At 42.6% G+C, this 17,943-nt stretch overlaps 1 protein-coding gene across 7 annotated transcripts; it reads left to right on the top strand.

The window, feature by feature from the left end:
* Positions 1-369: 369 nt before the first annotated feature.
* On the top strand, positions 370-12,183 carry CCDC160 (coiled-coil domain containing 160). Of its 7 annotated transcripts, XM_075941129.2 has the most exons (5): positions 370-509; positions 987-1,144; positions 2,323-2,362; positions 3,397-3,437; positions 5,892-12,183. In XM_075941129.2, exons 2-5 carry the CDS (start codon positions 1,121-1,123, stop codon positions 6,879-6,881), a joined length of 1,095 nt encoding a protein of 364 aa, XP_075797244.1. In that variant the 5' UTR covers positions 370-509; positions 987-1,120; the 3' UTR covers positions 6,882-12,183. The 7 variants fall into 7 exon arrangements, with proteins under 7 accessions (XP_075797244.1, XP_075797248.1, XP_075797249.1 ...); XM_075941133.2 differs by lacking the exon at positions 3,397-3,437 and having other exon boundaries at positions 5,827-12,183; XM_075941134.2 differs by lacking the exon at positions 3,397-3,437.
* The last annotated feature ends 5,760 nt before the right edge of the window (positions 12,184-17,943 follow it).

The following is a 17,943-nucleotide window of genomic DNA, read 5'->3' on the forward strand; positions in this document are numbered from 1 at the left end:
CTGCTCACCAGCTTCACACTACTGCTCACCAGTGTCACTACTGCTCACCAGCTTCACACTACGGCTCACCAGTGTCACTACTGCTCACCAGCGTCACACTATACATTGCCCTGGGCGCCTTTTCCTTAAAGAGGAGCCTAAGGCCGCTGTGGTGTCGGCTCGCGGCCTTCAGCCCCCACTGCGGGGCTGCAAAGCCGGTTTTCCCGGGGCGGCCCCCGCAGCCAGGAGGGAACGGGAAGGGTTAAGCGGCGGGGGGGGGCTGCCGCGGGGGCCGCTCTGAGCGGGACGCGGGAGCTCGTGGCCCCGCCCCCCCGCGGGCTAGCCCGGCGCGTGGGGGGCGGGGGACCGGAGCCACGCGGGGGGGGGGGGGCTTTGCTGGCGCGCTAGAGCCCCGCCCCCGCCGCCTCAGCCGCTTCCCCCACCCGGGGGCGGAGCCGGGCCTGACAGGCCGCGTTGCTAGGCAGGCCCGCGCCCGCCGACCGGACAGCGCCCCGCCCCTCCGGCCGCAGGTAGCCCCGCCCCCAGGGTGCCCCCCAACGGCTACATCCGGGGCACAGCCGGGCGTGTTGGGTGCCCCCCCACAGCCAGGAGCGCTGGGTGCCCTCGGGGTGACGCTGGGGGGGCTGGGTGCCCCCGGGGTGACGCTGGGGGGGGCTGGGTGCCCCCGGGGTGACGCTGGGGGGGGGGCTGGGTGCCCCCGGGGTGACGCTGGGGGGGGCTGGGTGCCCCCGCTCTAAGGGGACAGCTGGTACCCGCGGGGGGGGGGCAGGGCCTGAATGCCCCCTCCTATCGCCTGTGCTGAGGGCTCTGCCCTGGGGGGGCTGCAGGGTGCCCCCCCCCCGCAGCTTGGGGGCAGGGCCCCTCTCTTCCTAGCCAGGGGCGGCCGGTCCATAGAGGCGAACTAGGCGGTCGCCTGGGGTGCCAAGTTCAATGGGGCGCAGTGTCATGGGGGGCGCCCCTGTTCCTAGCATTGTCTCATTGCCTAGGCGTGGATCCGCACCCCGCCCGGTGGGGCGCTGCCTCTCCCCTGCAGCAGCAGCCCCCCTTTCCCCGTGTGGCGACAGCCTGCGACCCCAAACAGCGCTGCGGCGACACGGGGTCACTGGTCTCCCTCAAGCTCATGCTGGGTAACTGCGGTGTGGGGGTAAGGCTGCTTTTCATTTGTTCCCCATTGAACCTTAGCAACAAGCCGTTTCTCTTCACCTCTTCAGGGAATCAAAATCGGAAGGAATGTTATAAAAAACAGGACGGTGTAGCACTTTAAAGACTACTTTCGTCTTTAAAGTATCAGAGGGGTCGCCGTGTTAGTCTGAATCTGCAAAAGCGGCGAGGAGTCCTGTGGCACCTTATAGACTAACTGAAGTGTAGGAGCATAAGCTTTCGTGGGCAAAGACCCACTTTGTCAGATGCAAGTCTTAGTCTTTAAAGTGCTACATAGTCCTGTTTTTTTATTTCAGCTAGACTAGACTAATACGGCTACATCTCTATTACTATTGAACAAATGTTATGGTTGTGCAAAGTCTGTTTATATGGACTGAGATACCCAAGCCCTCGGCAGACTACTCATTTGGGTTGTTTTCTATTGTTAGAGAAAGAAATGCCAGGAAAATTCACCGCACTAGCCAATATCATCAGGAATCTCCCAGCAACAGGAAATACACCCCTTCTCTTTCTTCAGAGTTTATATGGTTCTCATGATCCCTTGCAAAATATGGCTCTGATTCTCTGAACAGCCACATAGGTAGACTCCTGTTACATCAAAAGGGGCTTCATGTGTGCTGTTTGCAGCACTGGGACCTTATGATGGCATGTGATTTACCTTTGCAGCTTCAGTACATGTGTGAGACAGTTTTTTCACAACGATTTCAAAAATTACTGCATCAAATCCTACAAAAGTATCTTTTTGGCACCACCCCCACCTGACTCAGTTTGTAAATAATAATTGTTCTTCAGGCATGTGCAGTGTTGATTGGTGCTAACAACGGGATGATTTAACATAGGAGTTACAAAAGTCAGATTTGAAATGTCACTTAAATACAAATTAAATTCTTCATCCTCAGAGTAGAATACAGTACTGTTTCAATTATCTGAAAATTCCAGTTATTGATAACAGGTTTACATCCCCCAGCATTCATTAGTTGAGTCTCTAAAGTCCTTATTGTCCAGGTACACCTACTATCCCACATTAAATTTAGATAAATGAGTTGTATTATAATTTGTAATTGCTTTAGAATTGAGGCCTGAGCACCATAGAACAAACAATCTCAAATTTTTTCTGCTATGAACATGTGCCATCTACAAATTTGTCTTCCTCTGTTACAGTGCTACCTAAAACTGCAAGGAAAATTGGCTATGGTTTCAGGTAATTTGTATTACATCCACTGAAAGTTATGATTTTCTCTGTACATTGGTAGTCACTGTCTAAAGGTATCATTTTTCAAGCTGTAAACCTTAGAAAGATCTTGTTGAGTTTTTAAAATTAAGCAAAATCCAATCAGTTGCTTGGTGTTATTAAGATGAGCAGGGCTCATTTTTCAGTAGAAAATGTAAGTTTACTATCTGATAGGTTCTTACACCAGCATCACTGAAGAATTCCAGCAGTAGTGTGTGTGGAACAGTGATACAACACTATCAGCCCACCCCACTCTAATTTCCTATCATACATATCTGATTTAGGGTATATCTACAATGCAAGTGAAGTTATAATTCATATAAACAGAGGGATGCTTGATCAACAAGTCAATATATTTTTATTTTTAAGATGACATGTCCCTCCTATCATTACCTGTTAGTACATAACACAAATTGCGTTTCAGAATTAAGTTGCATCGTGTGTGTGTCCCTCCTGTAAGGACAACATGCTGATCTAGTATGCCCATTCAGATCCTGGGTCTATTGACTGACTCATTTGGCACAGAGACGAAAACTGGTCTCCTGCGCTAGAGCCTGACATGATTTACTTACCTAGGTCACTCTTTTCCTCTGGTACCATAGAGTCACTTCCACGCAACATCTGGAGAGACAGCTGTCGCCCTCCCTGAAGTGTGGTGTGGGCAACTGTAGCTTGGTGGTGTTATATAAGAAAACTGAGCCAAGTGGCTATTTATTAATTTTGACCTACAGTAGGACATGCTGATCAGACACTGTACCAGAGGTTTTTATTTATTTATTTTAATGTCACCTGATAATAGGGTTTCACAGTCAGATGGAAATAAGCAAATAAACAGTAAAGGGGAGAGAGGCAGACTTCTTTTCTTTCACCTGTTCGGCTGCTGCAGCAGTTTGAAAAATATCAAGAGTACCAGTTGCGAGGACAAGCAGGCTGCTGTTCAGAAAGGGAAAAAACCTGTAGCGGGGCTCTGAAATTCATTGTTGTCTGTCCGTCTGTTTGTTCAGGAGCTCCTCCTAAATGGCAAGAGCGAGGACCACCAAATTTGGTAGGCAGCTTCCACTTATCATATCTTAAAGCAAGGCAAAGGTTTGGTTGTGAATCCTGCACCCCCCCACACACACACCTTGAGCCCTCTGCCCCAGCATTTCCTCACCCCAACTCTGACTCCAGCATCCCACACACAAGCAGAGCCCCCTGCCATGAGCCTCCCACCTATCCGCCCTGACTCCCTCACTCCCAGGTTCCTGCCCTGAAGGACCCGAGCAACACAGAGTAAATCTAGTGGAACTAATAACACGAATGACACTAAGTAGAAAACTGATAAACTTTGAAATATATACAGGTTGCAATCAAAGGATCAGTTCTGGACACTGGACAATCCCACTCCAGCCACACAGCTGTAAGAAAGAGGTGGAGAGAAGTTTGATCCACCCCAGCCTGCTCCTTATATCCTTGATGCAGAGCAGGAGGAGGGGAGGAGCACAGACATGGACCATTAAATTCGAGCACATGATTACCCACAGTGGCATACACATAAGGACGAGCACCTGAAGAACCCTGAGATCCACAACTTCTGATCTTTGGGACAGTCCCATGAAAGGGGTCCTGACCTGGCACTGAAATTGAGTGCAGATCAATTTCACCTTTTAGAATGATCACTTTTTCATTATTTTTAAAATTAATGTAGTGCTCCTTGAAAATGCTATGCTGCTGTTCTGCAGACTGGTGACTTCTATATACAGAATAGATAATACGCTTACCCAAACTGCCCTGCCACTGTACATCAACCTTGATAAGGGGCAACCTCAAATGAGAGGTAACCTTCACCAGGATTATAAAGTTCCTGTCTTCTTTGAGTCAGTCCTTGGCTTCTTTCTCTGAGTGTTTAGTCACTGGCAACAACTGTAGTGTTGGTCTCACCATGACATGAACACCTGTCCACCAGGAACTAAACTGAGGCCTCTACACTCATTTCACTTAGGTCATCAAATAGACATTAGATCACGAGTATCCAATTTATCTGGAGAAGGCCTGATTCCATTATGGATATCTTGGGCCAGGATAAAAATTTAGAACTTCATCCTCTCCTCAATCAGTAGTAAGATCCCAGCCTGATCTCAGTCGGGGGCTTGTAAAAAGATCAAGGGCAGAATGCAGCTTTCATGTAGTAATTAAACCGATTTATTATGTATTCAGTACATTATTGTCATATTCAGTATGACTCCATGAGAAAATCCTTGAGACCCAATGAGATACCTCTAAATTAGGGGGCTCTTTCTGTCACTACTGAGTTCTGAATTTGAATCAGTGAAATATTATTGCTTTTACTATTCTAAGATCATTATTATCTCTCTTACTCCACAAATGTATTCCTTGTACCTGAGACACAGCTTGTTCATATTCAATTTACATTCCTACTTGGTTTTATAAGACTCTTTAAGATGTTAGATAGTCAAATCATTAGCGAAGCTCACTCACTTAATCCTTTTTCAGTGTATTATGCCTCATGTTATTGTTCTTGGATTTCAGTGTAAATCCAGATAAAAATGGTAATTGTCTTCAAATATTCCTAGCACCATGCATAAACCTAGATTGATCTTCTTAGTTCAGTAATAACAGAGCAGGGAAATACACAGTAAATAGCACACTGATTTAATCCATAAATCTGTCACCGCTGGCGATCTTGAGTCAAATTCTGTTTTAGCATCTAGTGAAAAGTGTTTGGGAATCTTATTGTTGTCCCTACAACATTGATTCTCATAGCAAATTGCTACACAATTGCTGGTCTATGCTCAGAGAGAGGATGAGGACTGGAATATCAGGAATTTTGCAAGTTAGTACTGAAAAGCAATTGTCAGAATTGTAGGAGGAAGTCTACATTTAGTCTCTACATATTATGTGCAGCATTTCAGTAATTCTAATAAGCACTGGCAAAACACTGCATTTACATACTGTAATGTGTCACATATTCAGATCCTGCTATAGATGTTAACTCAATAAGCACCTTTAAATAGAGTTTGAGTAGTGATACAATTAAAAATATAATTTGGAAAATGTGATTCAGATCCTTCAATCCATATTCAGGCATATCTCTAATAGAAGCAAAGGAAAATGTACCTGGTTAAAAACTAGGATTTGCCCATTATAAGACTAATATAAGGGTTTGTTTTTTTAAACTGGAATCAATCTCTACGCTGTTTTCTCAAAGCAATCTAGTTTAATTTAATAAAGACAGCTAAACAGAGCAGGGCTTCTGAATAGTGAGTATGTTATGACACTAGTAACTTTGGACTGGTTTAGGATATCCTGATTCATGTTGAAAAATTCCTTATTCCACAAGTAAGCGTGTTGAAGTCATGAGTAAGGTGCTACCCAACATTAGTAAAACTAGTACCTGAAGCTAACTAATTACTACTAATTTTTACTTCTTTCAGATAAAACTTCACATCAAAATTTAAATGTGTTCCTTCAGCTATTGATTTTATTTTTCTACCAATAGGCAGTGGAAACCTTAAAAATGGAGAACAAAGATAAACACTGGGTGGAGAAGTTATTTTCTCCTCATTTTAGTGTACAAGATTTTTTTGGTCACTCTGATCGGCCTGCATCTCTGATGTTTGAAAAATTGGCTTTAGAGAGAGCAAAGAGAGTGGAAGAAATTTACAATATGGCAATTAAAAAAATTCAAGAAGAAAAAAGGCTCAAAAGGAAAGAATGTCTCTCTGAACTCATTGTCCGAGAATATGAACCAAACATAGTAGATGCAAAGATAAATATTTCAAAGAAGGAAACAGAAGGGGATTCTACCTCCTGTGGAGCTGGTAATTTAGATGTTGGGGCTGAAGAAAGCTTAAAGAAAACAGAGGGTCATTGTATCTGGAATGCAAAAGAATTAGCAGATTTGCGACAAGAAATGCACAAGAACCATGTGGAAGGAGTTTCTCTAAAACTTCAGCTGTCTTCCTTGAATGCAGAGTTAGTGGAACTGAAAGCTAAATACAAAAAAATACAAGTGGACTTCGAAAATGCTGAACAAGAACTTCTAAATTCCAAAAAAGAAATTCGCTGCAAAAATACCCAGTTACAGCTAATTCAAAGGGATAGCTTAAAAAAAGATGTTGAGCTTCAAGCCTTAAAACAACATTTACATGAAAAATCAGCAAACATAAGAAGCTTAAATGAAGAGCTGCTTCAGGCAAGAAAAGAAATTCAGAGTTTGGATCTAAAGAACAAGGATTTACAACAAGAAGTTAAGAAGTTAAAACAGCAACATGATCTTGGAAATAAGGCCTCCATAGAAAAGGTGAAACTGCATTATGATTTAAAAATAAGAAACGTACAAAAAGAACTAGAGGCTGTTAAAAGTGAGCTGAGTGATGAAAAGCTTTTGCATGCTAAGAATGTTAAGGCTTTGGAAATACTCAGAAAACATTTTTCAGCCCAACCTTTATCTAATCCATTTGACAATCTGAGAGTAGATTTTCTTTAAAATAAAATTTAAAAATAGAGTGAGAATCCTTACCAGTTGCAGTCAAAAAGCCCTAGCAAGTATATTTGCAGTTTTACTCGACCTTCTATTTTTCAAAAGCTTCTTGGTTTAATGTTGAACTTTGATTTTTAAGTTTTAAGGCAGTCAAGCGTGACAGTAAAACAATATTTGTTTTAAAGTAGCTTTGTTCAGAGTTTTGTTTGAGTGAAATTGTACCTTGATTCTTTGACAAGAGCATCCTTGTGAATCTTCATGCCACTGACATCCCATTATACCCGTCTTGGAATAACATGCATCTCCTTTCCCCTGGAGAACTGCTTTGTAGAGAGGAAACACTAGTTTGTATTGAGATAAATCATGGCTTTGATACTTAATTTGAATGCAGGGTTCTGTGTCCCTCTGTCTTTAGATGCATGAATTAACAAATGCTGAATGCACCAATTCTAACATGTTCCAGTCATCTTAAATGCTTAGAGAAGTAGCTTAATGTACTAGCAATGACTTGTAGGTCTGATTTTCTTTCTATTTGGTCTGCCTATGATAGTTCATGTCCTTAACGGATATCTATTGCCATAGAACCAATCCTAAACAATACCACATGCAGGACCTTTGGTTACCCAGCAGAGTGTACTGTCTACACAGCTCTGAAGCATAATTCCATTAGCACCTTTAAACTCTGCTATACCTAGTGTTTACTTTCTTTCAATTTGCAAAAAATGCTGCTGTTACTATGCCATTTGGTTTGCAGTTTATATTGTTGCTCATAACTGTGGTAGCAAAGTTTTTCCTTTTTAAAATCTTTTGGAAATTGATGTTAAAATTACGCATTGAGTTTTGGAGAAGGTTGTAAATCTATACCTTAATTTGAAACAAAATTACTACTAAATATTTCATTATTAAATAGTGCACCTGCACATGAGAGGAGCTAGTGATTTTTTCTGTAAACAATCTGTGTGTTCTAACCCCGGATAGTATGTATGTGGATTATTTAAGAAAGTATTTTGATTACTGATGTGTATGATATACACAATCACTTCAAATTCTCATTTTAATTTTGGCTCAAAAGGGTTCCCCTCAAAAGCTGAAAAAACTAAATTTTGAAAACTATCCTGAGAGCAGAAGTGTAGAAATCTAGAATGATGTTGGATAATTCCTGTAGTTTCTTTCCTCTTCAGTATAACATTTGTTACTTTTAATTGAGTAAATAAATGAATCATGCATTCTATTCACTGCAAATGATGAAATTACTATTAAATAATTGTTGCCTTATGTGTTTTTAAAATATGTCAAATATGGGGTGCTGTTACATTTAAAAATTAATTTACTATAGCATTTTACCTGCTTTGCCATGAATGTCCATAAATCAAACACCTAAATATATTTACTCTCCTTGCAAAGTGTCATGATTTTTCTGGTCATAAATGTAACTTATGTCAATCAAGCAAGTGGTATGTAATTTTAACTGAGCTAATTTAAACCTTCAACCAAGCCGTAAGTGTTATTTGTTTACATATTATTACACCCAAAAAGTTAAGACGCTAACATTTTGTTTTTCAAGTGTATCTGCAACTCAAAATATTCAGTTAGAATGGAAAATAATAATACACACTATAAGAAAGCGTGAAGTACTTTATACTGTGCATCTTTAACACTTATAGGTTTGTTTCCTAGTTGGGAATGAGATTGTTTACAGCAGCATTCTTGCCATTTTCTGTTTGAGGTGGAGGCAGACCTTGGTTCAGGAGACAAATGTCTTCCCACATCAACTAATTACATTCCTTTTCATTCTGTACTCTCTCATTATGAGACCTCAGTCCTTCTTCTCTCTATGGAAGTTCTCACCAGTGGTAATCTGGTGGATTCTGTTAAAGGCTGTGTTCTACTGACCTTCCTTAAGAGGGAAGAATTCAGAAGCTGATGGATAGCAAGACTTGTTGTCTGCTGCAGAGATAAGCACTAAAACTAAGTTCTGATTACTTGATTCATATTAATCAAGAACCTAAGGCACTAGGTTGAGAAGCAACTCTATCTTCCCTACCCTCCAGGCCCAGACTATATGAGGAGATGAGTGGTTTTAAAAGCTATTGGGATTCTATTCAGTGATACTTATTTATATGAAGGATACATTTTAAAACAGCCCACTTCAAAAGTCTTGGTCAGATTTTGTCTGTTCCTCAGATTTAAAAGTAAGTATATTTTCCCTGAGGAATTTCATGGAAATTAAATCTCTACTGGAGAAATCCATTCAACTCCTAAAGTTTCAGCACAGTTTTGTACCTGCATGAATGGCCTACTCAATAGTGTACTGGGGTGTGTGTGTGTGAAGAAAACTACCTTATACTATGGAACGTTTATGCTAACTGAATTAAATAGTTAAAAGAAGAACTAATTAAATACATCCAATTGTAAAAATATAGAACCAGCTTGTAATGGCCATCCTGCTCTTGGGAAATAAAGGTTACACCCAGCCTCAGCAAGGGCTGAGACTGTGAGCCAGTCGGAAAAGAATCCTAGAACACTAGAACTGGAAGGGACCTCGAGAGGTCATCGAGTCCAGTACCCTGCCCTCATGGCAGGACCCAGCACCGTCTAGACCATCTCTGCTAGATGTCTATCCAACCTGTGCTTGAATATCGCCAGAGATGGAGATTCCACAATCTCCCTACGCAATGTATTCCAGTGTTTAACCATCCTGACAGGAAGTTTTTCCTTATGTCTAACCTAAACCTCCCTTGCTGCAGTTTAAGCCCATTGCTTCTTGTTCTATCCTCAGAGGCCAAGGAGAACAATTTTTCTCCCTCCTCCTTGTAACACCCTTTTAGATACTTGAAAATTGCTATCATATCCCCTCTCAGTTTTCTCTTTTCTAAAATAAACAAGGCCAGTTCTTTCACTCTTCTTTCATAGCTCTTGTTTTCTAGACCTTTCATCATTTTTGTTGCTCTTCTCTGGACCTTGTCCAATTTCTCCACATCTTTCTTGAAATGTGGTGCCCAAAACTGGACACAGTACTGTACTCCAACTGAGGCCTAATCAGCGCAGAGTAGAGCAGAAGAATGACTTCTCGTGTCTTGCTCTCAACATTCCTGCTAATGCCGCCCAGAATCATGTTTGCTTATTTTGCAAGAGTTTCACACTGTTGGCTCATATTTAGCTTATGAGCTATGAACCCTAGATCCCTTTCTACGGTACTTCTTCCTAGACAGTTGCTTCCCATTCTGTGTGTGTGAAACGGATTGCTCCTTCCTTAGTGGAGTACTTTGCATTTGTCCTTATTAAACTTCATCCTGTTTACCTCAGACCATTTCTCTTACCTCAGAGATCATTTTGAATTATGACCCTATCTTCCAAAGCACTTGCAACCCCTCCCAGCTTGGTATAATCTGTAAACTTAATAATTGTACTCTCTATGCCATCATCTAAGTCATTGATGAAGATATTTAACAGAACCGGTACCAAAATAGACCCCTGCGGAACTCCACTTGTTACTCCTTTCCAGCAGGATTATGAACCATCAATAACTACTCTCTGCGAATGGTTATCCAGGCAGTTATGCACTCACCTTATAGTAGCCCCATCCAGGTTGTATTTCTCTAGTTTATTGATAAGGTCATGTGAGACCGTATCAAATGCCTTTCTAAAATCTAGGTATACCCTGTCCACCGCTTCTCCCTTATCCACAAGGCTTATCATAGCCTATCAAAGAAAGCTATCAGATTGGTTTGACATGATTTGCTCTTTACAAAGCCATGTTGGCTGTTACTTATCACCTTATTTTCTTCCAGGTGTTTGCAGATGAATTCCTTAATTACTTGCTCCATTAGCTACGCTGGCACAGAAGTTAAACTACAGACAGCCAATCAGAGCCTGGCAAGATGCTATAAGGGCTCCTGGAGAGCAGGTGCACACGTAATCTTGTTCCACCTGTGGAACAGGAGGACCTGGCTTTTTTGGGTAGGCTAGGGAGGGTACCTGAGACAGAGCAGTGCTGGGGAAAGCAGGCAGTGCTGGGGATCTCTGGTCTGACTCAAATGCCAGGCTACAGCCTGATACAGAAGCCTAAGTGTACTAGGACTGCAGGGAGGCAGTCAGGGCAGGAAAATGCAACAGGTTCAAACAATCCTTGCTAATGCTTAGTGGCCATTTCAGATGGCAGTTTGCCCTGAGGCAGAGGCTAGATGCATCTGGCAGTGGATCATTGAGGTAAGGTGGTTATGGGGGGAGGTTGGAGTTCCCCGGGAGGGGGAGGATAAAGGGAATATCCCAGAGTGTGGAAGAGGCGCCATGGGCTGGGAGGGACACGGGTCCTAAAGCAGCTTAAAAGAAGAACTGAAGGAGAAACACTGGCCAACAGGGGGCCCTTGAGAGCTGGAAGAGTAATACCCAGATAGACCAATAGGAGGTGCCCATAATGGTGAGTGCTCGAATTGTTTCTTAGCCCATCATATGAAGGCTACGTCTTTGTCAGTGGTTTTCCCAAATTTCCAAAGCAGGCTTGGAAGAACCCTACTGTCCAGCAGATTAAAGAGAATAAAAAAGGTGGTCCAGTGACAATTAATCACGTAGACTCAAATATTCTGCCTGACAGCTGATCTGGATAGTCAAGTTTAGAGATGGGTTGATGTCTAGGAAGTGGGAGGGAGATTACAGAGTGGATTTGTTCCATGGGCCTTTGTACTCTGTCCCAGAGTGCTCCATGCAGCACTTTGGGAAGAATATGTGAATGTGTTTTGTGAGGTACAGTCAGGATCCCAATTTGCATGCATGGTTTTAAGGACTTGGGGGCGGGGATGGACAGATTTAATGTTTAGTCCCAGATCAGAGGTAGCTAGTATTATACTGTGTGCAGGATTTTTAAGTGCAAGTTTTCGGTCCTTCCAGTAAGCTCGTCATTGAGGGAGGAGCATGGAGCTCACATATAATCCAACGTAATGAAAAAGTAAGTAGATCAACTTGTAGCACTTCGCTATTTTGTTTCCACATGTTTTGTTCACGGACTGGATATCTTAGGAAACCAATCTTGATAAAGTAGGCAAGATGACCACATATTTAACATAAGTTGCAGTATTGCTTTCCCTATATTTGAGGAAAGCAGAGTGTGATGGAGTATCAGCCCTATCCTGCCTACTAAGGGGTTAATAGAGCCCTTAGGAGACCATGTGAAATGCCAATAGGAGAGGATTTCAGAGGAATGGCCAGTCAGGGCCCAGATGGCTCATATAAAAAGAGTAAGGAGGGAAGATTGTATCTGGAGTAAGCAGCTACCTTGTACAGGCAGTAACCCAGGGTATGTCTACACTACCACCCTAGTTCGAACTAGGGTGGTAATGTAGGCAACCGGAGTTGCAAATGAAGCCCGGGATTTGAATTTCCCGGGCTTCATTTGCATCTCGCCGGGCGCCGCCATTTTTAAATGTCCGCTAGTGCGGACTCCATGCCGCGCGGCTACACGCGGCATGGACTAGGTAGTTCGGACTAGGCTTCCGTGAAACGAGGAGTAACGGTAGTTGGGACTAGGAAGCCTAGTCCGAACTACCTAGTCTGTGCCGCGTCTAGCTGCGCGGCACGGAGTCCGCACTAGCGGACATTTAAAAATGGCTGCGCCCGGCGAGATGCAAATGAAGCCCGGGAAATTCAAATCCCGGGCTTCATTTGCAACTCTGGTTGCCTACATTACCACCCTAGTTCGAACTAGGGTGGTAGTGTAGACATACCCCCAGAGAAATGAGAAGGAGATTTGGGTGGGCTGCTGAGAATGAGGAGGGGGGTGGTGGCTGTGGGGACGTGGCCCAAGGAAGCGCAGCAGAGGAATGCAGTAAGTAACTGTGGTTTGGAGGGTACTTGGTCTGCAGCCTGGAGTAGTGGGCAGGGCTGGGTCCACCCACTCACTTACTGGGGAAATGGCTGGACTAGGAACTTAACTCCCCTTCTGGGGGGGAACAAGGACAGTGATGTGGCCCGAGAACCGAGCCACGAGGAGGATGCTGTGGTTCTGGATGCCGGGAGCAGCGCTGTAGGCAGACTACAGAGGCGTGATAACATGGAGAGCGCAGATATGGGTGTCATCATTGAGCTAATCCCCAGAGAGAACAGCAGGCTGTACCAGTCTGGTGGAGACTGACATGCCCCATGATAGCGGGTAAATATTTTAATGCAAAATGCCTCACCTTTTCCTTAGCCTGATCATCTGAAGTCTTCTTGTAGCCCTGTCAGAAGGAGAGGCTTCTCTGCTGACATCAGTTTATCGCAGTTGAAGATCTGCTCTCCACTGTAAACCACTATCAGTGCTTGATGAGTATTGGTTTAACAATTGAAAAATTAATGTCAACATTTATTCAGAATGCCTCCATTTTGAAAACCTCCTTTGTAGTCTTACTATACAGGTCTGGGTGACACTAAACTTCCTTAACAAGTCTCAAGCTAGGGCATATTGAGCTTGAATGTTATCCGAGTCCCAAATGCCATATTTTTAGCATGATTGTTATTGCTAGAAGTCGACTTGTAAATGTCACTTGTAATGGATACATTTGTCTTTCACATGTGTCTTGCAGCTTATTTGCATTGAGAAAGCTTCTTTAAATCTTTAAACTCTTTGTTGAGCAGGCTGCCTAAAACTACAGTGTTCTTATAGCAAGTTGGAGACCTCATTGAATTATGTGGCATAATGTAGATGATACTGCATGAAAATATCAGTGAGCTTTAGCCCACGGACTGTTATTTTGCTGGGTATGGACTTCTGTCAGAAATGAATGAAATCATTTTAGCTGCACCTTTTAGCAGAGGGCTAGCTGCTTGCCAGATAGCAGTTCTTGATAATATCCACTTCTGAGTCTTTCTACATGAACAGAAGGCTGTCCATTATTTTAGTTTTTTGCTGTGCTGCTTAAGTGCCCTTTAAAATGAGAAAACACTTTGGACAAAGATTGGAAACAACAGTGCAGTTCGCATTGTATTTCACAGTAAATCAAAAAGCTATACACTAGTATTGCTGCAACGCATTAGACAGCCCACTGCTGCAGTTAAAACCATCCATTTTACGTACTAATTACGAAAGTACCGACCCATGTCAGAAAGTGTTTAAAATGCTCTGAAAATACTCCAGGACATTATGGCCAATAAATAAAAGTGTAATACATCCAGTCTATGTTTAGTGTAAATAGAAGGAACAGGAACAGTGAGGTTAAAACTGCAGCTCAACAGCAGTCTGATTCTTCAAAAGAATACAGCATGGCTGAATTAGGTGACTGTAGTCCTGGGGGAATTCTGCAATTGCAGCATTTTGAGCCATAATAAAATTGCAGCTGCTGAATACTAAATGGCTTCAGAACACTAACAATCAGTAATACACTTCACTCTTAGGGTGTGTCTAAACTACAAGCCTCTGTCGAAAGAGATCATCTAGACAGCCATAACGCTTTTGAAAAAGCATATTGCTTTTTCGAGAGAGAGCACCCAGGCAATGTGGATGCTCTCTTTTGAAAAAGCCCTGTTTGCATTCAAGAATGCCTTTTTTTGAAAGCGCTCTTTTGAAAAAAGGTGTTCTTTCTCGTAAAATGAGGTTTACCTGCTGTGTTCTTTTGATTTAATTTGGAAAGAATGTGGCGGCAGTGTAGACGCAGGTGAAGTTTTTTCAAAAAAAGGCCACTTTTTTTTTGAAAAAACTCTGTAGTCTAGATATAGCCTTAGGGAAGTTGCACCAATCCAGGCATTTCTGAAGCATCCACCACTGTCCAGTCTGCAGCTGGAGGTATGGCAGTTTATACTAATTGAAGTCCGGTGGTAGCGGAAGACAGTATCACGGGACTAGATTCTCAACTGCAGTCAAATGCACTAATTGCCCCAGTGAATTTTGCCTCAGAGCATTCCAATAAGGGAAGTGTTACATCAGTGCCAAAAGTGGGGAAACTGGAGCACAGGGTATAATTGCCCAAGGATACTTGGTAAGTCTATGAGAGAGCCTAGAAAAGAAATAGGACTCCATTGTTCTACCTGTGGGGCTTAGTCCTTTTGTGTGGGTAAAGGTTCAGGCCCCATCTACATTAACACCTACGGTTAGTGCACAGGGCTGAGAGCTGGGACTAATGGGAGCAGATCTTTCACTGGGGTAAGTGAATCCAAAGGGCAGATCCTCCATGCAAATGATCCTAGCTCCATGCTACAATAGTTTACACCACTTGAGGATCCACTCCCTCGATTCTACTCCCGAACTTGTGGCCTTGGGCAAGGTGCTTAGACCAGACGTTTCAGAGGCATCCCCTCACTTCTGGATGCTTGAGACACTTTGGACCTGATTTCAATTTTTTACATCAGTGTTGCTATCATAACACTACAAGGTATTTAAATTGTTTTGCATTTTTAAACAGAGCCCTATATATTGTCCTCACTACAAAGTATTTCAATTGTCCTCACTACAAGGTATTTAAATTGTTTTGCATTTTTAAACAGAGCCCTATATATGCCACAGATTCAAAGCAGTGGAAACCCCCCCCCCCTTGCTGCACTATCGTGCTCCAGAATCTAAGCTGTAATTATTTTTTTCTAGTTTTTATGTGTGTGAAGCTAATCCTAACCCATAAATGATGCTATAATGTCCTTCTGAGGCCATGGATAGCTTGAAACAGTAACTCTGAGAAGCAAGAACTCCCCCCCCCCCCCCCCCAATTAATTTTAAATCAGAGAACATTGCAAAATGAACTGAACTTAGTACTGGCGGCAGACAGGCTACTGGGCTAGATGGACCTTTGGTCTGACCCAGTACGGCCATTCTTATGTTCTTATGTAATACATATACAGTAGACTTCCAATAATCTGGAACCTATGGGACCTAGGTGGTGCCGGATTATCAGATATGCCGCACTATCAGGAGGTACTATAAGATGGTTATATATATATATATATATATATATATATATATATATATATATATATATATACATACACTGTATGCATTACATACCGTATATAAAGAGTTCTTAACCCTTTTTATTGTACATACTGTATACAGTATACTGTAACGTTTTAGTTTTTTTAAGCCTTTTTTACCCTTTTTGCTCAGTTCAGCTGCTGCCGCTGTTACCTTGTGACTCATTTTTTGCCGAAGCTCACTCACTAGGCTCTTGCCATTTTGATGCCAGACTATCAGGAGTGCCGGACTATTGGATGCCGGACTATTGGAGTTTTACTGTATGTCTTTATGATTCCTGTTCCAATTTCATTGGTCTGAAAATGTCAACCTTTAATGTAAAATTTTCACCAAGTGTTACAGAATCTAAGGTCCTTGCCATGTGTTTTAGGTCCAGCTTGCTGCAGATCACACAGGCCCTTCAGTGTATAGTTAATGCATTTTCCTGTTTTTAAAATATTTGAGTAGTTTTGTTTGTTATATTATGTATGTATATTATTATTATTTAGAGAATTATTTTAATCCTCTGTGTGACAGGGTGGACTACGCCTTGTGGTCCTGCCACTTCGTGCCCCAGAAAGGGCAGTAGAGAGGTCTTCCATGCAGGCTAGAGTGTCTGTAAGGGAAGCAGCCAATCAGGGCCCAGAAAGCCACTATAAAGAAAGCTGCTGGGCCAGAGCCAGTCAATTCCTCTTTGCAGCTTGAGGTGTACAGGCTGTGTGTGACTCGGCTGGAGGGCTGGGTCACAGAGGTGTCACCATAAGCAGAGAGTGCAGGCAGACGCATTCGGTCAGGAGCGTCACTTGTGAGAGGTTAGTGTAACCTCATTAGTCATTACACTTTCACAGTTTTTTAAATTTATTTCATGTTGATTCTCTTTTTCATAGAAGTATGATAAATTTGTATCTTTTGTGTAACCTATTATAGCTACCTCTTGGCTTTCATTTAAGATTTAGATTGTAAACTCTCTGGAGACTGGGAACAACTCTTTTGATATGTATGTTCTGTACCTAGCTGACTATTGTAATGAATATAATCACTGGAAATACTTTCTTGTTCAACTCTTTCTTTGTGTAAGAATTTGTATGCAGAGATTTCAAGGGCAGAAAGAACCATCACAACTATCTAGTCTGACACGCTGTTGCACGTTGCAGGCAGTAAGAACTTACCCACGCACCCCCATAATAGGGTTCATAGCCTCTGGCTGAGTTACAAATCTTTATTGGACTTCAGATTACAGAGAATCCACCATTGATGCTAGTTCAAACCAGCAAGTGACCCGGATCTCATGCTGCGGAGGAAGGCCAACCCTCTTCCCTCCAAAAAAAAAAAACCTTAGGGTCTCTGCCGATCTGATCGGAGGGCATTCCTTCCTGACACCAAATAGCAAGCAGTGAGACCCTCGGCAAGACCCTATCTTCCTCCGCCAGCCACACATCTGGGAAAGAACAATCTGTTGTAACTCAACCCTCCCCTATCTAGTGTCCCATCTCCAGTAGCTGGAGATACTTGCTAATAGCAGCCATGTTTGGGCCGAGTGACATTATAGGTACCTTCATTAGAGCATCCCCTCTATAAACTTATCAAGCTCAGTCTTGAAACAGGTTAGTTTTTTTTTTGGCCACCAGTACTTCACCAGAAGCTGTTCCAAAACTACACTTCCTGATGGTTTGATGCCTTTGTTTCATTTCAAGCCTACATTTTTTAATGTGCAGTTTACGTCCAGTTGTTCCTGTGCTAACATTGACCCTTAACTTAAATAACTCCTCTCTCTCTCTCTCTCTGTCCCCCCGCTCCCGAGAGCAATTGCATTTTCCTTCAAACTTTAGTTAGGTTAAACAAGCCAGGCTTGTTGAGTCTCCGCTCCTAAAACACATTCTCTGTAGTTGTAGTGTAAACATACCCTAAAGATGCCATCCCTTGTATTTTGGTGCTCCCTGCTTCTCCAAAAGCAGGGACTTGGTATATGCCTTGTAAATACACACAATTGTATAAAAGAAAATATGAGACTGTGTCCTTCGTTTCTGCTCCCTACTGGAACATCCCTAAGGCCTGAACTTCGACTAGCCAATCAGGTCAAATGGGGCAATAACTTTTATATACTATACATAATTTAAATGGAAAACTCTGGTGTACAGCACTGTTATATATGACAGTGTC

Source organism: Pelodiscus sinensis, chromosome 13 (assembly GCF_052426305.1).
Source record: "Pelodiscus sinensis isolate ZL-2025 chromosome 13, ASM5242630v1, whole genome shotgun sequence".
In the NCBI taxonomy this organism is placed as follows: Eukaryota; Metazoa; Chordata; order Testudines; family Trionychidae; genus Pelodiscus; species Pelodiscus sinensis.